The sequence below is a fragment of the Callorhinus ursinus genome, unplaced genomic scaffold, assembly GCF_003265705.2.
Source record: "Callorhinus ursinus isolate GAN/ISIS: 27379988/994484 unplaced genomic scaffold, GSC_fseal_2.0 scaffold80, whole genome shotgun sequence".
Lineage (NCBI taxonomy): Eukaryota > Metazoa > Chordata > Mammalia > Carnivora > Otariidae > Callorhinus > Callorhinus ursinus.
Genome location: NW_027397142.1, coordinates 1339733 through 1367116, shown reverse-complemented (window position 1 = coordinate 1367116; position 27384 = coordinate 1339733). Strand labels below are relative to the sequence as shown.

General features: G+C 36.8%; 1 protein-coding gene across 2 annotated transcripts in view; it reads left to right on the top strand.

The window, feature by feature from the left end:
- The window catches only part of KMT2C (lysine methyltransferase 2C), a 276338-nt gene that overhangs the window by 58371 nt on the left and 190583 nt on the right, over positions 1 to 27384 (top strand). For both annotated transcript variants that reach the window (XM_073887521.1, XM_073887522.1), the window contains one exon: positions 23510 to 23598. In XM_073887521.1, coding sequence (XP_073743622.1) covers positions 23510 to 23598 — 89 coding nt within the window. The remainder of the gene's footprint in view (positions 1 to 23509; positions 23599 to 27384) is intronic.

The following is a 27384-nucleotide window of genomic DNA, read 5'->3' as shown; positions in this document are numbered from 1 at the left end:
CCTTTCCCTCACCTGGGTCTGTTTTACTTGTCAACACTTACTTGTTCTCTTGTGAACATGGCTGAGTTCTAGCCTTACCTCTGCCTACTCACGCCATTCTTGCTACCTGAATCACTTTCCTCTCCTCCCCTCATTTTCCTTCCTGTTTTCTGGTCTGCGGTCCTATGCATTCTTCTTGGTGAAGTCTTTACTGATCATAGAGTGGTTTCTCTCCTCTCAACTGATCTGTTTGCTTTCCTTGCACTTATGACATTCTGTTGTTTATTTCCCATGTACACATGCCGTTAGTTTGATGAATGTCTCTCATTCAGACTTGTATCTCCAGCAGATGCAAGGTATTGTTACATGCTGTGTATTGATAGAAGTATAGGCTGGATGTCTTGCCTGGGATGTTGTAGTAGTTCATTCGTTCATGGGGTAATAAGTTGAACAAGCCCTGCTAATACAAAGATTTTATGACATTACTTCAGATATACTTTTAGTCATACAGTTGGGATCAAGTAGTAAATGAGTATTTCTAAAACTTTTTGTTATGGAATTTTAAACGTATATAAGAGTAGAGAGTTTTTATTGAACCTCCTGTGTTTCCATAACCTACTTTTAATGGTTTAACAGTTACCTCCTTCTGGGCAATCTGGCATGTGTCATCCCCTGTCCCCTCCCTGGTTATTTTAAAACAAGTTCTAGATTTCAATTATCAATAAATATTTCAGTATGTATCTAGGTATTTGTTTACAAGACTTCTTCAAAATGCTTTGGGAAAACTGGTTCAACTGAAAGAATGTCAAGATGGAGATTAGAAAATGCTCAAAAAGTGGCCTTGAAAACACTCTCATTGGTGTTGGGAGGTCCTTGGATTGGGGGTGAGTAGGAGCTGAGGAAGTGGAGAAAAGCACTCTATGGATTCTTTTTGGAAGCTAGGCTATGATAGGAAGAGTTCAGGAGAGCTTTCTTTGAAGAGGGGAAAACTGAACAACTTTTACATATTTGATTTCTTGCAAGTTTTTAAAGGCAGTAAGAGTGCTTGTATCCTTATTTTACTGAAGTTGAAAATAGAGCATAGGAGATGCCTGGGTGGCTGAATCAGTTAAGCGTTTGCCTTCGGCTCAAGTCACGATCCCAGAATCCTGGGATCGGGTCCTGCATTGGACTCCCTGCTCAGTGGGGAGCCTGCTTCTCCCCTCCCTCTGCGGCTCCCCCTGCTTGTGCTCTCTCTCTCTTGCTCAAGTAAATAAACAGAATCTTAAAAAAAAAAAAAAAGGAAGAAAAAGAAAATAAAGCACAGAAAACGTAAGATGCAGTGCCCCCAAAACTCAGGACCTCTGACAATATACTGAAGAGAGTATGTTTCAGAGTGAGGAAACAGGAACTGGAATTTACTTGTTTACTGGAACTTGAGTTTGTTAATTGGGTTGCATTGTTCATAATTATTGTTTCATATTAACTGGTTAAGGAACATGCAGCTGGCAAGTAAATATCTAGGTGTATATGCAGATGTAAATCTAGAATTGGGTATAAAATGAATAAATATCAGAATATCTACCTTGTACAAAGAAAGATTCCTGCAGTTTCTGTGCAGGGTGGGAAGCCCAAAAAAATTATGTCTGCCTTAGAGAGCTTACAGTCTAGATGGGAAACAATAAGTAAAAAGAAAAGAAAAAAACCCATTGCTTGAATGGTTTAGTTAACAAATCACAGTTTAAATGATAATGAAAGGCATCCGTAAAAGATGTCAAGATAGGACATAATTAATAATAGTAATTAATTGAATAGGCCTTAAGAAGAGGAGATGTGTAGGCAAGGATATTTTAGAAGTCTGTAATTAAGGATTGGAAGAATCTGGGATATTTGGAGAGGAGGAGATTGCTTTTTAAGTTAACCTTTTTTTTTTTAAGATTTATTTTTTATTTTAGAATGAGAGCATGAGTGCGGGGAGGGGCAGAGGGAGAGGGAGAGAATCTCAAGCAGACTCCCTGCTGAGTGCGGAGCCTGATGTGGGGCTCAGTCTCACAACCTTGAGATCACAACCTGAGTTGAAACCAGGAGTCAGATGCTTAATCAACTGAGCCATCCAGGCGCCCCTTAAGTTAACTTTTTAAATTTAGTGAAATTTCATATTCCTTTCTTATATATGTAATTCTGCATATAATTATATATAGTTTAAAGAATAACACACTTTTGTGTAACTACCTTATAGTTTAAGAAATAGAATATTCTTTGAAGTTCCCTAAAATGCCTTTCCATGATCATACCACTTCTTTTTCTTCGGAGTAATAACTCTGAAGTTTGAGTTTAACATTTTCTTGGTTCTTATTATAGTTTCTAAAAACCACATATGTATCTATCCCTATGCAATGTATGTTTAGATTTGTGTGCTTTTACATTTCTCTTAATGGAGTCATATATTGTATTTACCGTATACAGTCTTGTACAACTTGCTTTTTTCATTTTTGTGTGATTTGTCAGTGTTTATGTACATAACTGCAGTTTATTCATTTTCACTTCTGCATTGAGACTTTTTCCCCATATTTCATCTCATGTTCACATTTCCACTTTGGTAGTTACACATTCTATGTGTATTGTTTTTGTATCTATCCTAGAAATATTAACATACATATTTATCTAAAATGTAACATGAATCAATAATTCACCTTACTCCTGAGCAGCAACAACTTTAAAATGCTTTACCTCTGATTACCCTGCCTCCTGACACACATGCTCTTGTTGTTCATCATCTGAGTCCTTGTTGTATCCCATATATCAGACCTTATAGTCATCTTCTTTCTTGAAGTCAGTTTTGTTTAGAAATAGTAACAAGTTCAACTCTTCTTTCCTTACCATTCCCTCTTTCATCTCAGATTTTCCTTCTGGGAAAGTTTTTCTTCTTCCTGAAACTTGAGGAAATTGGTTGGCGTCTTTTGAGGATACAAAAATCTCTTATGTTTTTCTAAAAACTTGCTCTCCTCTTTGAAAGATTGTTTTACTTCTGTATAGTACTTTATTTATGTACTTGGTCACAATTTAAAATATATTTCTTACTCTCAATTATGGTTACAAAACATGTCAGTGCATCTAAGGTATGTACATAGGTCAACTTTCCTGGGTAATACTGAGTGCTTTTCAGAATGATTATACCAGTTCATGTTTTCCCATCAGTTAGAGGCTGACAGCCCCTTTGCTTTAGTTTCTTACCAGCTCTTGGTATTACCAGATGTAAAACATTTCCAAGGACATAGGTAAGAAATATCTTAATACTGTTTCAGATTTTGTTTTTCTCATTTTCTGTGAGATTCATCACCTTTTCCATCTTTTTCTCTTCACTGTGTTTTTCAGTTGCTCTTTGTCTTTATGTTTAGATGTTTTTATAGGTCAAAACTACTTTGTTCATAAATCTAGTCTGGTCATGTTTGTCTTTTTGCTGAGGAGTTTAGTTCATTTGCATGTTTTGTAATTATTGGTACATGTGTGGATTTATTTTTACCATCTTATTTTATACTTATTATTTATACTTATTTCTTTCTGTCTGCTCCATGTTTGTTTTTGAGTTGTTTTCTACTTACAATATTTGTATTGAGAAATTTGGTGGCTTTGATTCTTGATCCTTTGTAAATATATTTCCCTTCCTCACAATTTTAGTACTTTTCTTTATCTTGTCTTTTTATATTTTACCACAAAACATGGTTTTGAAAATAATTTATTTGGAGGGGCATCTGGGTGACTCAGTTGGTTAAGCGTCTGCCTTCAGCTCAGGTCATGATCCTGGGGTCCTGGGATCGAGTCCCACATCGGGCTCCCTGCTCAGCAGGAAGCCTGCTTCTCCTTCTCCCACTCCCCCTGCTTGTGTTCCCTCTCTCGCTGTCTCTCTCTCTCTGTCAATTAAATAAATAAAATCTTGGGCGCCTGGGTGGCTCAGTTGGTTGAGCGACTGCCTTCGGCTCAGGTCATGATCCTGGAGTCCCGGGATCGAGTCCCGCATCGGGCTCCCTGCTCAGCGGGGAGTCTGCTTCTCCCTCTGCCCCTCTTCCCTCTCGTGCTCTCTATCTCTCATTCTCTCTCTCTCAAATAAATAAATAAAATCTTTAAAAAAATAAATCTTTAAATAAATAAAATCTTTAAAAAATTATTTATTTGGAACACAGGAAGATTTTTTAAAAAATGGGTTAATACTTTTTTAAAAATAGACTTGATTTTTAGGGCAGTTTTAGATTTATAGAATTGCATAGAAAGTACAGTTTCCACATACCCCTCTCCTCAAGAAGATTTAAAAGGAAATTTCAGGCAAACAAAGTAGATGTTAATTTTAAAGTTTGTCATTATTTTTATTTTTTAAAGATTATTTATTTGACAGACACAGCGAGAGAGGGAACACAAGCAGGGGGAGTGGGGGAGGGAGAAGCTGGCTTCCCGCTGATCAGGGAGCTCAGTGCGGGTCTTGATCCCAGGACCCCGGGATCATGACCCGAGCTGAAGGCAGACGCTTAATTACTGAGCCACCCAGGCGCCCCATGTTTGTCATTATTTTAATTCAAGGACCTTCTAAAAATTGTCCTTGTGGTTTTTTTTTTTTTTAGTTAATTTTTGAACTGTCATTCTTAACAAATGCTCAAACTTCACAACTATCTATCATTGGAAAATTTTGTATGAATTACTGTGAACTCGTTCATTGTAAAGTGGTAAAATGACAGTAAAAAATGATTATCTTTTAGGTATTTCTTAGGAAGTTTTATTTTTTATTTATGATAACTATGATACATATTCACTCCAAATGTTTTAGTCTTTGTGAAACCTAAACCTAGCTAAACAATCACACCTGTAGACACTATTGTATGTAATTATCATCTATAAGTACACCTGGTATAAAAATCTCACATTGATTATGTAGGAGGGATGATGCCATTTTAACTGATTATGCCTATTTTGAGCTGCTGTGATGTTTACTGGCTATTTAATGGGAATATGTTTACTCTTGATTTTTCTTTGCTTTAGCTTTAATGCCCTTTTTGCTACATAAATTTGCCTTGGCAGTGCCTTGGCACTTGTATAGTGTTTTAGTTTTTATAATTATCGGAAGATTTTTCTCTCAAACCTTTTGACACAAGAGACTTAGAGCTATATTCTAGGGCGCCTGGGTGGCTCAGTTGGTTAAGCAACTGCCTTCGGCTCAGGTCATGATCCTGGAGTCCCGGGATCGAGTCCCGCATCAGGCTCCCTGCTCAGCGGGAAGTCTGCTTCTCCCTCTGACCCTCCCCCCTCTTGGGCTCTCTCTCTCTCTCTCTCAAATGAATAGATAAAATCTTAAGGGCTATATTCTATGCTCTGTATTTAGGATATTTTTGTTTGGTCATCCAGTTTACACTCCTCATAGTGTCTGTTTTCCTGTAACTTGCCCAGCTGAAGTTGCTCTCACTCTTTGCTAATTTGATATGTAAAATGATACCTTCTTGCTTCAATTTCCATTTTTAAAATTGTGAGGTTGAATGTCTTGTGTTTAAAGACCATTTCATTCTCTTTTTCAGTTGCTGATCATATTTCTTTGTTTTTCTACTGAGAATTTTTTTCTCTTTTAAAAATATTACTGTATTTCTAATATATATATATTTTAAGATTTTATTTATTTATTTGACAGAGAGAGACACAGTGAGAGAGGGAACACAAGCAGGGGGAGTGGGAGAGGGAGAAGCAGGCTTCCCGCCGAGCAGGGATCCCGACGCGGGGCTCCACCCAGGACCCCGGGATCATGACCCAAGCCGAAGGCAGACGCTTAACGACTGAGCCACCCAGGTGCCTCAGTATTCCTAATATTTTTAAGAGAAATTATTTAATATTCAAGAAGTGACATATTTTAGGTAGAATAAAGTTCAAATTATACTTTGACCATAGAATGGTAATGCTGTGACTTGATTTTCATTGTCTGTGTGTATACAGATACTCATACATAGATAAAAGTCAAATTATTGAAGAAAATAGTTACACGGTTTTTTTGCGTCTTATAATCCAAATAATAGTGGGTGCAAATTTTTAGTTTCCAGGTGGTTTTTGGCATTATATGGACTCAGTAATAGTTAAAAGTATTAGAGGTTGAAAATTAGGCCATAGGCTTTGGTCACAGAGGCATTTCTAACTATCACTATAAACAACCCCAGAAACCTTAAACTATTCCTTTATTTTTGCATATGACTCCTAAGAAGTACCGTTAGATGAATGCTGTATGATTTTGGGAGGTTTGCTGTATATATAGAGTGGGATAAGAAATGACCCCTGAACTACTAGAGCATAAAAGATGAAACACTTTTCCAGTGGTTCCCAAGGAAAAACATCTTTTAACTCCACCCATTTATTAAACTGTGGATGAATGTGTACTCTTTATAAAAAACTCATGAGGAGTAAAAAATGAAAGGCCCTTCCTTGGCCACCCGTTTTCCTCCATACCTCTAGAGAAAATCATTGTTATGGGGGCATATTCTAGATATTTTGCTGTGTGCAAATGTACACACATAAAACATATGCATGTTTATGCATTTGTATACACTTATAAAACACTCCTAAATTGTATTTTCTGTAATGTACATGAGACTGTGTCATAGAGATCCTCCTAAATTAGTACCAAAAAATGTCTCATCGTTTTGATGACTAGAGATGGAAAACCATTGAATGGATAGAGCATACTTTGTTCCCTTTGACCAGTTTTTATGTTTGTACTATAGTGAGTATCCTTACATGTATCTCTGTTACCTCAATATGCACAAGGTAAGATACATTTCTAGATATGAAATTGATAAATGGTGTGCATCTTTTATATTTTAATAGATATTGCTAAATTGCCTTCCAGTATATGCTGTTCCATTTACATCTTTGCCAGGTGTTATGTGTGAGTCTTTGTGTCTCCTGTATTCCCACTACTACTGGGTATTATCGGTATTTTTCATTTTTCATTTCATTGTTTGATTTCCCTGATTACTTGGTCACAGATTGAACAGTGTCATTTTTTATAGGTCCATTCATTTTGTCTCTGAATTGCTTGTTTGTATTCTTTGTCTTGTTTTCTGTTAGGTTTCTCTCTCAATTTGCTTGGTTCTTTCTTTGTGTTCTTGAGTAAAGTTATGTTATTTCTTATTAAAATTATTCTTAGAAACTTAATTTTTGTATGTCTTTTCAGGTCAGTGGTTTGCATTGAATTGATTATTGTTGCTGTTCAGCATGATGTATAGGAAGGCTATTGTGTTACATGTTCTGTGTTGATCTGACAGTCTTAACAGAACTCAGCTTTTCAATTTGATTAACTTTTCTCTTTCTCTCTCTTTTAAAGATTTATTTATTTTAGAGAAAGAGCATGAGTGGGGGTTGCAGAGGGAGAGGGAGAGAGAATCCTTAATCAGACCTCTCGCTGAGTGCGGGGCTTGACTCAGGGCTCAGTCTCATGACTCTGAGATACCGACCTGAGTTGAAACCAAGAGTCCAGGGCCCAGGCGCCCATCTCTTTCTCTCTTTTTTGAGTATAGTTGACACACAATGTTACATTAGTTTCAGGTGTACAGCTTAGTGATTTGATAAGTTTATACATCATGCTACATTCACCACAAGTGTGGCTACTGTTTGGTTATATTGCTATTACAATATTATTGGCTGTTTTCCTTATGCTGTGCCTTTTATTCCTGTGATATTCATCCCATAGCTGGAGGCTGTGTCTCCCTCTCCCCTGCATCCATTTGGCCCAACTCTTCATCTGCCTCCCCTCTGGCAACCATCAGGTTTGTTCTCTGTATTTATAGGTCTCGGTCTGCTTTTTGTTTGTGACTCGGATTTTTAAACTAGATGCTGGTGATGTTATCTGCCAACAAAGACAGTTTTGTTTATTCGTGAGTGATATTAAACCTTTTTTAAAATTTATCTTAATGACACATTAGTATTGTTACATAGCTTTCTTTTAAAGTTTGACTCCATATGAAACTTTCTGTTGAACAGGAAGCAGAAGTAAAACTTGCTGTCTTCAGAATGGTTAGGTAATTATCTCAATTCTAGTTATTAGAGTTATAAAACCATTGTATTCATTCAACGAAACACGTATTCAGTGCCTGTGTTATGTCTAGTGCTGTTAGGTGTTGGGAGTACAGTAGTGAAAAGAACTTCCAGCCCTCATGGAGATTACATTCTAGTTTAAGACACAGATTAATAAAATGACAAGTAAATGTAATGTGATGTTGGACCTGGAACACGAATGAAGCAGGGAAATGGATGGTGAGTGACAGGCTCTATTTTGTGGATTTGCTAGTAAGAAAAGTCCTCTCTGAGGATGGGACATTTCAGTAGAAACCTGATTGAAGGAAGAGTAGTATGTGAGTATCTGGGAGAAGAGTGTTCTGTGTAGAGGAATCCATAAGTGTAAGGCCCTGAAGTGGAACATATTAGGTATGTTTGTGAAAGAGCAAGGTTGCCAGTATACCAGGATGATAGTTGATAGAGGAGAATGTGTGCCTCTGAGGTAAGAAGGACAAACACATCATGTAAGCCCTTTTAAGACATAAAGACTTAGGGTTTTATTCTAGGTATGATGAGAAACCATTGGAGGGTTGAGAGGAAGAGAATGACCTGATTTGATGTAAGGTTTAAAAAGATCATTCAGAATTGTCTGGGGAGCCTCTGGGCCACAGAGAAAAGAGGGGGGCCATTAATTGCAATATAGCCAATGGCTAAGAATTTTGGTTATGGAACCAGCCCTGTTAAATTTGGGCATATTCCTTATCTTCTCTGAGCTTCATATGACTCGTGTAGAATAAAAATGGTAATAGAATGGTGCCTCTTACATACTAAATTCCCAGTAAAGGTTAATTGTATAATTCCTAATTAAACAGTAATAAAAAAATGATTATGACTTCAGGCTGTTAGCAGTGTAATGGTGAGAAATTTTATATCTGGACTATATCTTGAAGGTAGAGCTGACAGAATTTGCTGATATACGGGGTATGAGAGAGGAATCTGAAGGTATGGAACTGAGCTACTTGGGTGGCACCAGTTGAGATGGGAAACACTGGAAAAAGAGCAAATTGCAGAGGTATGGTGTGGTGTGAAAGTTGTTTTTTTGCATGTTAACTTTGAGATGCTTGTTTGATTCCAAGTGGAGATGTTGAATAGAGTTAAATATGAGCTGTAATTCATTGGAGAGGTAGAGGACTGAGGAATTTGAGGATTATCAGCATATATGAAAAGGGACTGGGTGAAATTACCGAGGGAGTGAGCCTGTTTAATATAGAGAAGAGATCAAATGGCTGAATCCTGGACACTCTATTTTTCCTGGTTTAAATAACCAGAAAAGAAAGCGAGGTGGAGCAGTCAATGTGGTAGAAGAATCAGGGGAGAATTTTGTCCAAGAAGCCAAGGAGAAAATGATCCCTTGTATCATGAGCATTTGACAGATTGAGAATTGCCCATTGGAATTGGTAAGCTGTAAGTCCTTGGTAGAGTAATTGACCAAACCAAGAAATCTTTGAATGTGACAGGAACACAATCGTTATGCCAGATGACAGGCCTAAACTGGGACTGTCCAGGCAAACCCAGTTGTATGGTCACCTTAGTGACCCTGATTACAGACATTTTAGTGGAATGTGGGGAAGGACACTGAGTTGGAGAGGCATGGACCTGAAGAGGAGAACATGGTACAGAACTTTATCAAGGACTTTGCTGTAAGGATGGTGCAGAGAAGTGGAACAGTAGCTAGGGGAGGATGTGGAGTCCAGAGAGAATTTTCTTTTCTTGGAAGGTCATTGTTAATTGCTGTAACTTTATATGCTGATGGGACTGATTGTCAGAGTAGGAAAAACTGATAAAGCAGGAGAAGAGAGTAGCTATAGATGGAAAGTTCATGAAAAGGAGTGAGTATGTGATCCAGAACACATGTAGAGGGATTGGTGTTAGCTAGGAACATAGATAATGTGGTTAATAGGAAAGAAGGTGTAGGGTATGTGGGAAAATAATTCAGGACAATTGTAGGATTTGGTAGGAAAAGGATATGGAAACTTTTTTGACTATCTCTGTTTTGTCATTGAAGTTCTATCAACTGAAGGGTGAAGAATGGAGTCTTAAATGTTTGAAGACAGAAAGGTGTGAAACAATTCTGTAAGGTAGTAGTAAACTGACCAAAGTAGAAGGACTGCTGGGTGGCGGTAAGTGGCTGCTTGAGGTGTAGGGTTAGAAGTACAAAGCTAAAGTAGTAGCCTCAGTTGTGTCTTTGTTCCTCAGCTTGAATTCAGGGCCAAAGTAAAAGGAGGGTTTGATTTAGTCAGAATTGACTTTGCCAGGCAAATATAACTGAATGAAATGAAGGCAGAAATTATTGAGGATATAGGGAACAGAGTAATTATAACTAGTGACATGGGATCCAAGATGGAGAAAGAGGTTATAAAGATAAGGGGAACAGGAGTGGGTCACAGTGATGATAGCTACCGATCAGTGCCTACCAGGTAACTAGCATTGTAAATACTTTGCATTAAACATTTCTTTTTATTACTGAAGTACAGTTGACATACAATGTTATATTAGTTTTAGGTGCACAATATAGTGATTCGACAATTCTACATATTATGCAGTGCTCACCATGATAAATGTAGTTACCATCACCGTGCAATATTATTACAATGTCATTGGCTGTATTTCCTGTGCTGTACTTCTCATCTCTGTGACTTATTTTATAACTAGAAGTTTGTACCTCTTAATCCCCTTCACTTATTTCACCCACACCCCTGTAAAGGCTTTATATTTAATCCTTGGCGTAATTCTGTGGGGGTAGTGCTATTATTACCATTTTAAAGATGAGGAAGTTGAGGCACAGAGTTTCAGCAGCTTGCGCAGGGTCATATAGTTGATAGTTTTTTTAACTCAGGCAGTCAAACTCCAGAGTCCATGTTTGTAACTGCTGCATTACAGCTGCTTCTTAGTTGGACTATGAGAAGCTGGTAGGGTCGATGAACTAGCAGATCCTGTAAAGCTGAAGAATTACTGGAGTGAGGTTCTGGAAGGAATAATACTGCTGTGAATATAGATGTACAATTATCTGTTTAGGTCCCTACTTTTAACTTCTTTTTTGAGAATGTGTGGATTAATGTGTCCCAGACCAGTGTAGTCAAATTCTAAAACACTTAGAGGAGAGGTGGACTCTGAGCGTATAAGATCTTTTCCTTACCCATTTGAAGTGTGAAGGCCTGAATAGTGGAGTTCTGAATTAAACCTATGGCTTTGGTAGGAAATATGGGCACTGGCCCTGGGTAGCTAGCTACCCCACTTCCAGCAAATTGTTTTTAATTAGGTTTTGGAGGAACCAGTAGTTTTATAGACCTCAGCAGGAGGAGTTCATGGATCTCTCCAGTATGTCACCCTCACTGCTGTTTAGCTTCAGCCAGTTAAGTGACTTCCAGTAACTTATTTAACCTTTGTGAATTTGAATGTGCTTATCTGTAAAATGGGAACAGTAGTACCTACTTCAGCAGGATAGTTAAGAGGATTCAGTGAGAATGATGTAGTGGTGTATTGTTGTTTTGTTTTTTAAGTAAATTCTACCCCCAACATGGGACTAGAACTCACAACCCCAAGATCAAGAGTCAGTTGCTCTACCAACTCAGTCAGCCTGGTGCCCCGGTAGTTTTGTGTGTGTGTGTGTGTGTGTGTGTGTGTGTTGGGGTTTCATGTATTTTGAAGTTCTGTTGTTATGTGCATACACATTCAGAATTATGTGTTGGTGAATTGACCCTTTTAATTTTATTTTTTTTAAAATATTTTTATTTATTTATTTATTTGACAGAGAGAGCGAGAGCAGGAACACAAGCAGGGGGAGTGGGAGAGGGAGAAGCAGGCTTCCCACTGAGCAGGGAGCCCGATGTGGGGCTCGATCCCAGGACCCTGGGATCATGACCTGAGCCAAAGGCAGACACTTAACAACTGAGCCACCCAGGCACCCCTATTTTTATTTTTTAAAAAGGTATTTATTGAGAGAGAGAGAGTGTGTGAGTGAGGGAGGAGGGACATAGGGAGAGGGAGAAGCAGATTCCTTGATGAGCAGAGAGCCAGAGGCGGGGCTCGATCCTAGGACCCTGAGACCATGACCTGAGTCAAAGGCAGATGCTTAACCTACTGAGCCACCCAGTCCCTTGACCCTTTTATTAATAAGTAATGTCCCAGGGCGCCTGGGTGGCTCAGTCATTAAGCGTCTGCCTTCGGCTCAGGTCATGGTCCCAGGTCCTGGGATCAGCTCCGCATTGGGCTCCCAGCTCAGTGGGAAGCCTGCTTCTCCCTCTCCCACTCCCCCTGCTTGTGTTCCCTCTCTCACTGTGTCTCTCTCTGGCAAATAAAATCTTAAAATAAAAATATGTAATGTCCCTCTTTGTCCCTGGTACCTTAAATTTTTTTTTTTTTTTAATTTGAGTATAGATGCATCTGGTAATTTTTTTGTTTTGCTTTGAAGTCTGCTTTGTATGATATTAGGATAGCCACTCCTTAATTTGGATTAGTGTTGTATGGTATATCATGTTTCCTTAAATATGTCATTAAATTTGAATTGAGTTTCATGTAGATAGAATATAGTTAGGTCATTTTTTTTTAAATCGAGTCTGACAATCTCTGTATTTTAATTGGAATAGTCCATTTACATTTAGTGTAATTATTGTTTCAGTTTAGGCCTGTCATTTATTGTTTCTAAGAATAGTCTATTATTTGTTTTGATTTTTGTAATTTTTATTTCTAAAATTTCCAGTTGGTTCTTCTTTATATCTTCTATCTCTTTGCAGATTTCTATTTTATTTTTTTTATTTTTTTATTTTCTTAAAGATTTTATTTATTTACTTGACAGAGAGAGCACAAGCAGGGGGAGCAGCAGGCAGAGGGAGAGGGAGAAGCAGGCTCTCCGAGGAACAGGGAGCCCGACGTGGGGCTCGATTCCAGGACCCTGGGATCGTGACCTGAGCTGAAGGCAGCTGCTTAACTGACTGAGCCACCCAGGCGCCCCCAGATATCTATTTTAAATTTTGTCTTCAGAGTTTTCAAAATTGTTCATTTGAACATTTACTAATAGCGGCCTTAAAGTGCTCATCATTTTAATTCCAACTTCTGTGTCATTTTATCATTGTCCTTTATTCATTGTATTATTTTCATGTGATTTGACATTTTGTGTATCAAGTAATTTTGGATTGTTTTCTGAACATTTTGAATCTTTTGTTGTAAGACTGTGGGTTTTAAAGACACCTTATGGAGAATGTTGGTATTTTTGACTTAGTGGGCACTTGGCCTGGGTACACAAGGCTACAGGTTTCATCCAGTCTTTTGTGGGCTATGGTAAGTTCAGTTTAGTTTTCAGAACTTTCACAGTGCTGCTTCTGTCTGCACTGTGTGTTGCAGTACCAAGTGGTCAGTCTGCAACCTGGCCAGAAGTCTGTTAGCTCAGCCCTGAAAGTGTTTGTTATACTTATTAGGATCAGGTCCACCGTGAGCAGGTTGTGGGTTAGCTCAGTCAGGCTCTTTCTGCGGCTCAGCACTCACTCCTGGGTGTCAGACTGTGCTGAGCTCAGGCCAGGGGATACTGGAGAGGTAAAATAGTAAATTCACTGATACTTTGGCAGTTCTTTGAATTCTGGTGTCTGTTCCTGATCATCCTGCTGTTCTACATTTTTAAGGAAACTCACATAGTTGTTCCATGCATTGTGTGTGTGTGTGTGTGTGTGTGTGTGTGTGTGTGTAGCAAAGCAGGGTTTATTGAGTGACAGCAAAGTGATAGTACAAAGCTCCTGAGGAGGGAGGGGACCTGAGAGGGTTGCCTTATATCCATGTTTTATAGTTGCATTCAGTGGCAGTAAAAATTTGGCATATATTCCTCCATCTTGTCTAGAACTGGAACCCCTTGATAATCTTTTGTCATTTTTATATGTGTTTTTAAAGCGAAAAACAGGTTATAATTTCATTTTCTTGCATTATCTTTATTTTGATTTGTATGGCAGTTGTAATATATGTAAAAAATTGATGGTGGAGTGTTCTGGGTTTCATTCTAGGGAACAGGTGTTTATGATGGATATTGGTTTTATATAATGTCTTTGATTTTGCTGTCATTGTAATGCCAACCTCATACAAAGAGTTGGGAAGTGTCCCTTCCTTCATTATTTCCTGGAGATAGTGTAGGATTAGTATTATTTCTCAAACATTTGATAGAATTTGTCAATAAAGTCATCTGGGATTGGAATTTTCTTTGTGGGAAGATTTATACTTACAAATTCAATTTTAAAAATAAACATTGGGTTATTCACATTTTCCATTTCTAGTCTTGAGTGTTTGGTAATTTGTGCTTTCCAAGGATTTTGACCATTTAAGTTACTGATTTATTGACATAAAATTTGTATTTTCTCATTCTCTTTCTAATGGGTATTGTCTTTCTAGTGATAACACTTCTTTCAATATTTCTGTTGGTAGTTTATGTATTTTTTCTCTCCATAATTTTTGCTGGCAAATCACCTATTTCATTTTTTCAAAAACCATCTTTGAGTTTCATTGATTTTCTTGGGGGGGGTGATTTCATTAATTTTTAAAAATTCTCTATTGTGTTTTTATGTCACTGATTTTGATTTTTATTATTTCTTTCCTTATTATGGTTTTGATTTGATTTTTGTTTACCAATTTCTTTTTTAAGATTTTATTTATTTGTTTGACAGAGAGAGGCACTCCGCGTAGCAGGCCACGCCATGTGGGTCTCAATCCCAGAACCCTGGGATCATGACCCATGTCGAAGGCAGATGCTTAATTGACTGAGCCACCAGGCGCCCCTGTTTTCAGATTTTTTAAAGTGGAGGCTTATGTTATTATTATAGTTGAGATCTTTCTTATTTTCTGATACAAGTATTTAAAACTGTAAATTTCCCTTTACTCACTGCTACCTGAATCTTATAAATTTTGAAATGCTGTATTTTCATCTTCATTTAGTTCAAGCTGTTTTCCAATTTCCTTCATTTCTTTCTTGACTAGTGGGTTATTTAGAATTGTGTGTTTTTACCAGATGTTTGAAGATATTGCTTATATCTTTTTTGTTTGTTTCCAATTTAATTCCATTAGGGCCAGAGAATATGTTTGGTATGATTTCAGTCTTTTTAAATTTGTTGAACTTTGTGTAAAGGGCTACAGTTTGGATTATTGTGGGGATTGTATACTTGAAAAGAGTAGGTATTCAGTTGTTATTAGGTAGGGTGTTCTGTAATGGTCAATTTAGGTCTACTTGGTTGATAGTAGTCTTAAGTATTCTGTGTCTTTATTGAATTTTTTGTCTACTTATACCAGTTATTGAGCAGTGTTGTAGTATACAAGTATAATTGTGGATTTAAACATTTTGAAGCATTGGGTGCATACATATTTAGAATTATTGTCTCTGATTAATTGGCATTTTTATCATCATGTAACGTCTGTCTTATAATATTCCTTGTTTGAAGTCTGCTTTGTTTAATAATATAGTTGCTGTAGCTTTCTTTTGATTAGTATTATCACATTATATTTTTCTGTCTTTGTGTTTTTTTTATCCTAAAGTGTCTTTCTAAAGTGTGTGTCTTATAGACTGCATATAATTGGGTCTTGCTTTTTAAATTTAAACTGATAATTTCTACTTTTAAATTTAATATAATTTTTTCATCATGCTAAGTGTAGTCTTTAATTCCCATCACCTATTTTGGCCATTCCCCCATCTGCCCTCTGATAACCCTCAGTTTGCTCTCTGTAGTTAGGAGTCTGTTTCTTGGTTTGTTTCTCTCTCTCTTTTTTTCCTTTTTTCATTTGTTTTGTTTCTTAAATTCGACATATGCATGAGATCATCTGGGATTTGTCTTTGACTGACTTATTTTGCTTAGGCCCTGTACTCTCTAGCTCTATCCATGTTGTTGCAGGTGACAAGATTTCATTCCTTTCTATGGCTGGATAATAGTCTATTGTAAATGTATGTCTCATATTCTTTATCCATTCGTCTATCATTGGACATTTGGGCTGCTTTCATAGTCTGGCTATTGTAAATAATGCTACTATAAGCTTAGGGGTTCATGTGTCCCTTTGAATTAGTGTTTTTGAATTTTTTGGGTAAATACCCAGTATTGTGATTACTGGATCATAGGGTAGTTCTATTGCTAACCTTTGAAGAACCTTCATACTGTTTTCCACAGTGGCTGCACCAGTTTGCATTCCCCCCCAATAGTGCATGAGTGTTCCTTGGTCTCCATATCCTGGCCAACACCTGTTATTTCTTTATTTTTTATTTTAGCCATCTGAGAGTGGGATGTGTTATCTAATTGTAGTTTTGATTAGCATTTCCCTGATGATGAGTGATGTTGATCATCTTTTCATGTGTCTGTTGACCATCTGGATGTCTTCTTTGGAAAAATGTTCATGTCTTCTGCCCATTTTTTGATTGGATTATTTATTTTTTGGGTGTTGAGTTGTTTTTCTTTATATATTTTAGATACTAATCCTTTATCTGTTACATCATTTGTAAATACCTTCTCCCATTCTGTAGGTTGTCTTTTAGTTTTGTTGATTGTTTCCTTTGCTGTGCAGAGCTTTTTGTTTTGATGTAGTCCCAATAGTTTATTTTTGCTTTTATTTCCTTTGCTTCAGGAGGCATGTCTAGAAAAATGTTGCTATGGCTGCTATCAGAGAAATTACTGACTGTGCTGTCTTCAAGGATTTTTATGGTTTCTAGTCTCACGTTTAGGTCTTTAGATCATTTTGATTTTATTTTTGTGTATCATGAAAGGAAATGGTCCAGTTTCATTCGTTTGCCTGTGGCTGTACGTTTTTCCCAACATATTTGTTGAAGAGACTGTCTTTTTCCCATTGTATCTTCTTTCCTTTTTTGTCATAGATTGACCACATAATTGTGGGTTTATTTCTGGGTTTTCTATTCTGTTCCATTGATCTATGTGTGTTTTTATGTCAGTATCATACTGTTTTAATTACTACTGTCTTAACAATATAATATGAAATTGGGAATTGTGATACCTCCAGTTTTGTTTTTCTTTTTCAGGATTGCTGGCTATTGAGGTCTTTTTGGTTCCATATAAATTTTAGGATTGTTCTAGTTCTGTGAAAAATGCTATTGGTATTTTGATAGGGATTGCATTAAATCTGTAAATTCCTTTGGGTAGTATAGGCATTTTAACAAGATTTGGTAATTTTTGCTTTTTAATTATAGTGTTAAGCCTGTTGACACTTAACAAGATTATTGATGTGAATGCGTTTAAATCTACTTGTTTTGTATTTTATCTCTGTCCCATTTTTTTCTTCATTCCCTTTTTTTCTTTTCCTCCCCTTTTTGGGTTAATGGAATATATATTTTTTAGGATTCTAGTCTATCTGTATTTGAATAACAAGGTGTGTATGTGTGTGTTTTCATAGAGGAGTTGCTCTAGGGTTTATGTTATGCATTTTTAATTTATATGAGTCTTCCTCCAAGTAACATTTTATCACTGCAAATGTACTATAAGATCTGCATACTAGTATACTTCCGTTTTTACTCTCCTGTGTTTTGAACTATTGTTGCCATACAGTTTATTTTAATTTTAATTTAATTTTTTTTTAAGGTTTTATTTATTGGAGAGAGAGCAAGTGAGCACAAGGCGGGGGGAGAGGTAGAGGGAGAGAGAAAGGGAGAAGCAGACTTTCTGCTGAGCAGGGAGCCCGATGCAGGGCTCGATCCCAGCTCCCTAGGATCATAACCTGAGCTGAAGGCAGATGCTTAGCCAACTGAGCCACCTAGGCACCACCTGTTGCCATTCAACTTAATTATATATATTATGTACTCTGGAATAGATTGTAGTTTTTGCTTTAAACAGTGATTTAACTTTTAAGGAGATTAAAAATGAGAAAAAGGTCTTTTATATTTATATACTTAACCATTTCCACCACTTTTTTTCCTTTACATACAGATATCTTGATCTAGGTTCTTATTAACTCATTTTCCTTTTGTCTGAAGACTTTTCTTAACTTGTCTTATAATGAAGGTTTGTTGAAGAATTTGTTTGAAAAGCTTTTACATTACTTTTGTTTTTGAAGGATGCTTTTTGCCACGTTTTATTTAAGATTTATGGTTTTTTCCTTTAATTTTTTCTCCGAGCACTTCAATTATGTTTTTTCACTGTCTTTTGGCTTACATAGTTTCACATGAGAAGTTTGTAGTCACTCTTATTTTTCTTACTCTGTAATACATCTAGCTTTTAAGATTTTTTTTTATTACTGTATTTCAGCAAATTGACTATACAGTTACTGGTGTGTGTGTGTGTGTGTGTGTGTGTGTGTGTGTGAGAGAGAGAGAGAGAGAGAGAGAGAGAGATTTTGTTCTTCCTGAATCTGTAGGTTTATAATTGCACAGTTTGCAAGATTTACAGCCAGTATTTTACTAAATATATATATTTTTTGTCTGCTTCCCTCCAACTTCAACCTCACACATTAGATTGGTTGCTATCATTCCACACGGCTCTGTAGCTATATTTGTCTTTTTTCACTTGTCTTTTATGTTGGGTAGGTATTGTTTGCTGTATCTTTAAGGTCAGTCATCTTTTCTTTTACCATTTCTGTCAGATGTTAATCAAAGTGAAAATTTTATTTGATTTTTTTTGTTACCTGTGAGTTCCATTTTTAATATTTTTTACTATCTTCCAATTCTCTCCTCTCATTCATTTTCCATTACATTCTTAAACATATGAGACATATTGATAATAGCTGATTTAATGTCCACGCTTGTCTCTGTTATCATTTCTGTTGTTTTCTTGTTTTATTTCTTGATTTTTTTCCTGGTCATTGCTTACATTTTCCTACTTTTCTGTATAGTTTGTAAATTTTCATTGGATGCCATACTTTGTGATTTTTTTGTTGAGAGCTAGGTTTTGTTGTACACAAATGCTGTGTGTGTGTTTGCCTGTTAAGTTAGTTTTGGAAAATTTTGATTCTGTTGAGGCTATTTGTGAACTCTTAGGGATGGTCTAGAAGATAAGTTGTTGTAGGCTTCATTTAGCCTACTTCTAAAGTCATGTTCTAGTCTCTACTGAATGTGTTAACATAGTCAATGAGGTCTTGGCACTCTGGCTAGAGGGAACATGACTGATTCCTGGCTCTGGGAGCTTTGGGACTTGTTTGTATTGCAGCTGTGCTGTAATTGTTCTTTCCTTGGAACTTGTTCTTGTTTAGCCTTTTGGGGTTTTATACCACTTTTATACAGATTAGTATTCAGAGAAAAACTTAAGGGTACCTTTATGCAGATGTCTGGATCTGTTTCCCTGTACAACTCCCTTCCCTTGTGTACTCTCTCCCACAGTTTCTAGCCTGAACTGATGATTTCTGTGTCCTCATTTCAGTACAAGTGCCAGTCTTTGAGTTCCCCTCTCTGTGCTACAGTTTGCAGATTAACTCCATGCAGAAAGCCTTTGTGATGGTAGGGTTCACCTTGTTTGTTTCCTGTTGTCCAGTGATTACAGTCCTGTCCCTACCTTTTGTTTAATGTTTAATAATGTTTTTTTCCCCCCTATATTTTGTCTGGTTTTCTAGTTGTTTATGGCTGGAGGGTAATTTGAACGTCCTCCTTACTCCCATGTGGCTTTAAATAGGAGTCCACTATATTATTTTAGGAACTCAAATTATCTTTAATTTACAGTATTAATATGGAACATTGGATTTTTGGTGGAAAAGTTTCTCAGGTTGTTAGTGGTATTATTTTACTTCAAATTTCCTTGCAGCAGAATGAATCAAAATTAAAATGAAAGGTTAAGAGATACAAAAGAAAAAGAGAAGGAAAAAAAGCCAAAGAAAGATTGGAATAAATAATTTTTAGGTTGCCATTTGTATAATGAGACTTCAAAGTTCTATTAAAAACCCAAACTGGGAACATCTGAATGCAACATGGAAATGTAAAATGTATACATCTATTTTTACTGATACGGGTTTGACAAAGTATGACCATTATCTGTTGCATTCAGAAAAAATAAATTCAGCATTTGATTAGTCAGAACAATTACATACCAGAAGCCAGTGATCAGCAATAAAAAGACGTGAATGAAATATGGGGAATTTAAAAATGACATGATGTTGGGGCGCCTGGGTGGCTCAGATGGTTAAGTGTCTGCCTTTGGCTCAGGTCATGTTCCCAGGGCCCTGGGATCAAGCCCCGCCTTGGGCTCCCTGCTCAGCGGGGAGCCTGCTTCTCCCCCTCCTTCTGCCTCTCCCCCAGCTCATGCTCTCTCTCTGTATCTCTGTGTCTCAAATGAATAAATAAAAAAATCTTAAAAAAAAAATAAAAAAAAAATGACATGGGCGCCTGGGTGGCTCAGTCGTTGAGCGTCTGCCTTTGGCTCAGGTCATGATCCCGGTGTCCTGGGATCAAGCCCCGCATCGGGCTCCCTGCTCTGCGGGGAGCCTGCTTCTCCCTCTCCCACTCCCCCTGCTTGTGTTCCTGCTCTCGCTATCTCTCTCTCTGTCAAATAAATAAATAAAATCTTTAAAAAGAAATAAAAAAATAAAAATGACATGATGTTGATAAGTTGGTCCATTGAGCAAAAGGAAAAAAATTCTGATGGATTGATGAATGTAAAAAGCATGCCTTATTGGTGCCAAAACCAGGAATTAAGAGGAATAGGAAGGAAAAGAAACAAAGCAAAAATTAAAAATTTCTTTTTGAGGAATACAGACAAGTGATACACATGCACACACTCCCTGCTTCCACCTTTAGATAAAATACATTTGAAATAAAGCCAGTTGTGCCATAAAAACAATAACTTCGCAAGGGTCAGGATAGTGGAGGAAAAAAACATAAAAGAGCAACAAACACTGGCTTGGAAGATTAAATGAGAAAGACAGCTAAGTCATACATGTTTTCCTTTCTTCAGCAGTGAGTGTTGATAATCGTGAAGAATCATAAAGAAAAGATTAAAAGTAAATTCTGTCTCCATAATATCTCTTGAATTAATTTCTTATTCTCAATTCCATTGTAGCAGTCGTGTTAGTATTATTTCAAGAATTTCCAGTCTCTCTGTACATAGTCCTTATAGTGGTGTATAGGTTTCTAAAAAAAGTCATCCCTTTTTAAAAAAAATTTCTTTGGCCTCATATCTCCTTACTGCCCCTCTCAGTCACTCTGTTCCAGCCACACTATATTTTTCAACACTGGAAACACTGTTCTTCCAACTCTCACATACTTGTAACTTTGTATTTGCTGTTCCTTCTACTGTAGTGCTCCTTTGCCAGATAGCTGCATGGTTTGGTTTCTGTTGTACCTCAGATCTCTACTGAAATGTCTCCTGACTGAGATTAAATTTTATTTTGTAAATTTTATTTTATAATTATCTTATTTTAAATGGTAGTCCGTCATACTTCATTTTTTTCATTTGTATTTTCTTGATGTTGTGTTTTGTTTACAAGAGTAACAGATATTTCTTCTCACTAGATTGTGGTTTAGTGAAGGCAGAGATTTTGTTGTTTAACCCTGTATCTGGTGTTTTAACAGAGGCCAGACACAGGAGGATTGTTCGAGTTGTCTAATGATGCTTGTTAAATATGTTGTCCAAATAATTGTTTAAAATGTTTCTAACTGTATTTCGTCTCAGTTTCTGAGTGAGATGTGAAAATTTCTCGTGATTTTGAATCTGTCAATTCCTCGTTGTTCTGTAAATGTTTGCTTTATACAACGTGAGTAGTTCTGTTTTATTTTCCTGGTAAATTAATCTTTAAATTATTGAATAATGACAGCCAAGTTTAAGCCACTTATATTTACTGTGATAACTCGTATTTTTATTTAAATTTTTATCTTATTTTCTATGTATTATGTATTTTTTATTTTCTTTTTTGCCTCCTGTTGGATTGGTCAGACTTTCCTCATCCCATCTGTTCTTCCCCCTTTGACTGCTTTAACGTTTTCTTTTTTAATTTACTTATTTGACAGAGAGAGAGAGACAGCGAGAGAGGGAACACAAGCAGGGGGAGTGGGAGTGGGAGTGGGAGAGGGAGAAGCAGGCTTCCTGCCGAGCAGGGAGCCCGATGCAGGGCTCGATCCCAGGACCCTGGAATCATGACCTGAGCCGAAGGCAGATGCTTAACCGACTGAGCCACTCAGACGCCCCTAACATTTTCTTTTGAATTTAACATAACTACTTAATAAATCCTGAAGATAATTATCCTCTCTCTTTTTTCATGAGTAGAACAATCAACCTTGGAATCATTTAGCCCCAGTAAGTCCGTTTAGACGCTTACTCAGTTCTGTCTCTTTCCCCTTTGCTCATGAAGTTTGAAACAATGCTGTTTTGGCTCTTTGATCTACTATGTTATATTGACTAACTTTTAATATTAAATCATACTTGCATGTTGATAATATTTACTAGTATTTTACTTAGGTTTTGTTTTTTCAACATATTTTTTTTCAACCATAGTTTTTGGATGTATTTGTTAGGATTTTGGTTCAAGTGTTTTCTTTTAAAGGTTTTTTCGGGTAGGGATGACTTTCTGACAATTTGCAATAATTCATGTATAAAGCTACTTAGCTGATTGCTTCAGCTTCAAAAAATTCTTGTGTTACATCTCCTTTTTTGGTTTTGATTAAATATCATTTAAAGGAAAGACTTAAATAGACTTTCAATTGCTTGAAAAAGCTTTTTAATTTTTTCATATTATTATTCTTTTATTTTGTGCCCTTAGTGTTTTTCAACTTAAATAGAGTTTGTGTCTTTTTAAGTAATGAAATAATTTAAAGCTCTGAAATTATCTGAGTACTACCGTCAGTTTCTGAATTTTTAAAAATATGTGATTTCCTGTTTTTTCTTACGTGTTCAAAAAAATTTTTTTAACTCCTTTCTATTCTTAAATTCTGAGATTTCACAAAATTTAAAGGCGTTAGTGTGTTTTGTTTTGTTTTTTAAATTGGATTGAGTCAAAGAATCTCACCTTACCATGACTCTTACTTTACTGAAGTGAGTTTTATAAATTAAATTGCATCACATTTGTAAGATGTGTGATTAGATTATGTTCAATATTTACAAAATTTTTTTTTGAGTGGTTTGCAAGGATATGCAGCACTTTCATGTATGGAAGTGTCTTAAAAAATACACTTGTCTGGGCATCATTCTTCAATTTCACTAGATATAGAGGTGTAACCTGGTGCATGAATTTTGCAGATAACCCATTAGGTGGTTAAAAACCACCAGTCTAGACAGAGGGTCATCTCAAGTTCAGCTCAAAAGAGGGACAAAGCCTAATTAATATAAAGAATACTTCAAGAAGTAAGTTATGATGACAAAATATAGTAATCTGGGCCTGTGCTCACGTTTATGTGTAAGGGAGGCCTGGGTTTGAGGGAAAAATGACTCTGAAATGTGATACTTACTGTTTGATTGGTAACATGTAGTAAAAATTGCCAAAATTATTTTATCATGTATACCTTCAACTTCCTTATTTAAATATAATCGTAATCCTTAAAATTTAACTTTTAATTTAAGTTAAAAAAATTTAACTCTGTGTCCTTGCTCCTGTGCAGGCCTCGAAGTAGAGGAAAAACCACAGTGGAGGACGAGGACAGCCTGGACGGCCTGGAGACGGCGGGGGCAGAGAGTACTCTGGAATCAGGTACCAGCGGACTTTCACGAACCGACGTCATAATTTGCACAGTTAGCACTTGTCTGTATACTGAGTTCTAAAATCTCCATCTGCTGAAATAGTTTGGTAGAGGCCATGACAGTGAAAAAATTTAGTTCCCTCTCTCTCTCTGTTCCCTACAGCCCCGATTTAGTGGGAAGTATACAACATCTGTAGAGAAATAGTTTATTAAAGCAAAATTAAAACTGGAGTAAACGGTAATTCCAGGCTGTTAATATGATAACTTACAGTATATTTCTGCTTTTGAACCATCCAGCATTTGTTTGAAGCTGATTGTGTTAGTATGTGCGTGAGGGGAAAAATATGTTCCGTTAAAGAATAATATTGTGAAATGCTTCGTTAAACCAGACCAAATGCTTTCTGGTCTGCTGGACATTTAGGTACCTTAAATAGGCTACTGTGTATTTTGTATCTGCAAAGGAAGATAGAGTAGGTTGCCCAAAGTAATTTCCAAAATTTATAAAGTTAATGATTTAAATTGTCAAAGGGACGAGGTTTCATATTGTATTCAGAGAGTATCTGTGTGAGATGGTGTCTCATGGGCAATGGTTTTTTTTTTTTTTTTTTTAACAGTTGTTGGATAGAGTTTAGACATAGTGATGGGCTTTTTCTCTGAAGTTGATTGTCCTCTTCTTGTTTACAGAATATTATACAATTTTTAGAGAAGAGTTAGAAATTGCTGTATCTTGAAATACAGTTTTCCGTAAAATACTTTTGGTTGTCAGTGTGTTGCAGCTAGATGGCTTTAATTCTTGGAAAGCCTTCAAATGTTCTCTAGTTCTCATCCATCTTTTCAGTAGGGTCTTGGTAGGTAGAGTGATGACTGAAGGTTGGAATGCAGAATTCTACCTTTTGCTGTTTTGCTGCAAATTTGTTACCACATGTTTTAAACTTGAATTTATGTAAATTCTCCACTAGTTATTTTTCATGATTTCTTTTCCATAAATTTTTTCTGTACCATATACTGTTACTTTCTAGTGAAAGGTTTTTTTTTCTTTGAAGTTTTAAGTGACATTTTTCAACATAATGATTACTTACAGGTTGCTTTAAACCAGTGCTGCCAGACTGTACCCCAGGCCCCCTTTTCTGCACTTAACAAGTCTTCCTGAGTACTTTCCCTCTTTCCCTGAAGATTTAACACCTGCCTTTCTATTTCCCTCTTCTTCTCCCATTGTGATGTTAATAATCTATTCAGTACCCAGGCCTCTTGGCTCCTTGATTTCTCAACATTGTGATTCTCCAGCCTACCTCAGCCTGTCTGTGTTCTGGTCATATGTGATCAGCCTCTGTCATTCATTGTCTCACTTGCTGTGACAATTGCTGTTTCACTTCCACAATCTCAGCATCAGCTGTTCTACCGTCTGACTACTACCTGTTCTTCTTCCAGCTCATTTTCTCCTAATATAGCACCATAATAATTCTTGAACCATACTGAGTCCTACAATCCAGTGATCTTAGAGATGGGGTTGTTACCCTCCTCTGCTAGCTCAGAGTCTGACCCACTGTTGGAGTCCTTCTCTTATTCACCTTTAACGCCTTTACCATCATCCCACTGTTTTATTACAAAACCCAAATTCTGCAGCTGATAATGGCTGGTGAAAATCATAACCTTGTTGACTGGTTTCATTTTAAATTTATGACCTCAAATCTCAAGTGGGTATGATTGCTACTCTGCACTCATTTTACTTTTATGTAGAAATTTCCTCTCCCATTATCAGTCATGGTTATTTCACCACCTTCTCTTCTCTCTTCAAATTTCCAACACTTCCTCCTGTTTCTCATTCTTCAGATATGATGATTTTGCTTATTTCAATGAAGAAAAGAAAAAATAGAAACAACCAGGGGAAAGAAATTCTACATTCACCCACCATCAAATCTTCTTTTCTCCTTGTAGCTCCTCCCATGTATTTTACTTTCCCTACTGTTAAAATGGGATGAAAAGTCTCTGGTTATCAAAGGCCAGCTCTTCTGCTTGTGTCCTCTATTCTCACTCTTCATCTCTTAGGGACTTTACGCCTTCAGTTTTCCTGGGTTTCTTGCATCATGCATTTCCTGTCTCAGTGAATGATTTCCATTAGCATTTGAACATGCAGTATTATCTTTCTTGAACACGAACACCTTTTCTTGATCAGATATCCCTTTTCAGCTACTTTTTTGATTTTTTGCTCACCTTTATAGGAAAAATCCTTGAAAGAGTTGTCTATACTAATGGCTGCAGCTTATTTTTGCCAAAACGTCATTTTCTCATGAACCTCATGAGAGGTTCTCATGAACCTGCTCCAAGTTGGGCTTTCTTCCTCCCACTCCACTAAAATCATTCTTGTCAGTGTCACCCATGATCTCATATGGCCAGAGCCAGCTTTTAGTCTTTGTTGGCCTTAACTATTCAGTGTTGTTGCACACAGCTAACCACTTTCAGTAGTGACAATTTATTATTTTTTACTTGATTTTCAGGACACCACATTCTCTTGTTTTTTTCCTACATCACTGGTGTCTCTTCATTCTCTTTTGCTCATCTTCAGTTTAGTTGCTTAAATACTACCTATGTGTCGTGACTCCAGAACTTATATTACTAGCTCTTTTCTTGCTTTGAGCACAACCTATATCTTTAGCTTTCTTCTTAACATTTACTCTTATATGTCTAAAGAGGATCTCAAACTTCATGTGTTTTCTGTGGCACTATTTTTTGTTATCCTGAAACTTCTCTTCCAGTGTTTCCACCTCATTAAATGACATCATTATTTTTCAGGCTGAAATATGGAGCCCATTGGAAAATCTTTTGGGTTTTACCTTCACAATATATCCTATTTCAAACACTTTTCACCTCCTTTACTAATCTCATTCCACTGCTTGCCAGCACCTCTCCTTGTGTGGGCTCCTGTAAGAGCTTCCTGTCCCCATGCTTTTGCTCTTTATTCTAGTCTTGTTGTCCTCATAATAGTCAGGGATCTTTTCAAACCAAACTAAGAGTCTTACTTCCCTCTGTCAACCATCCAAAGTCTCCAGTGATATTTAAAATAAAATCCAAAGCCCATACCATGATCTTCAGAGTGTATTAATCCGACCTTGGCTGCCTGTCCATCCACATCTCTTACTCTTCCCCTTGCTCACTGGACTCCAGCCATACTGGCCTGTTTGCTCTTCAGAGGCCACTAGTCACATTCTTTTATAAAGCTTTTGCATTTTTCATATGCCTTGTTTAGAACCCTTGTTCCCAGATACTCATATTACTTATTCTCCTAATTCATTCACGTCTCCACTCATTTGCTCTCTCCTCAGGCCTTTCTCGACCAACTTGTCTAACACTTGTCACTCCATCCTTTCCTCCTTTGTTCCTAGTATTTAAACAGATACGACATCGTATGACATATTTGTTTATTACGTGCCTTCCACCCTAGACTGCAGGCTTCATGAGGTTAGGGATTTGTCTTGTTCATTGATTTATTCCCAGTGCCTAGAGTACTTCCAGACACATGGTAGGCTTCAGTTCACTAACTGAAGAAGTATTACATTCTTACAGTTTTTTTTTTGTTTTGTATTTTCTAAGCTACTGTTGTTCTTGGAACATCACCACAAAACTAAAGTTCTGACATTTAATTTTTCCTTATGTGATGAGTGCTAAGCCCCACAAATGGACTGTCTTCTCATACTATCTCTTACGAGGTATCAAGGCAAATAAAGTTTAGTGAAAGATTTTAACAGGAGCAGGATATTTTTCTTTTTCTGGCCTTTTATACTAAAATGAAATAAAATCAA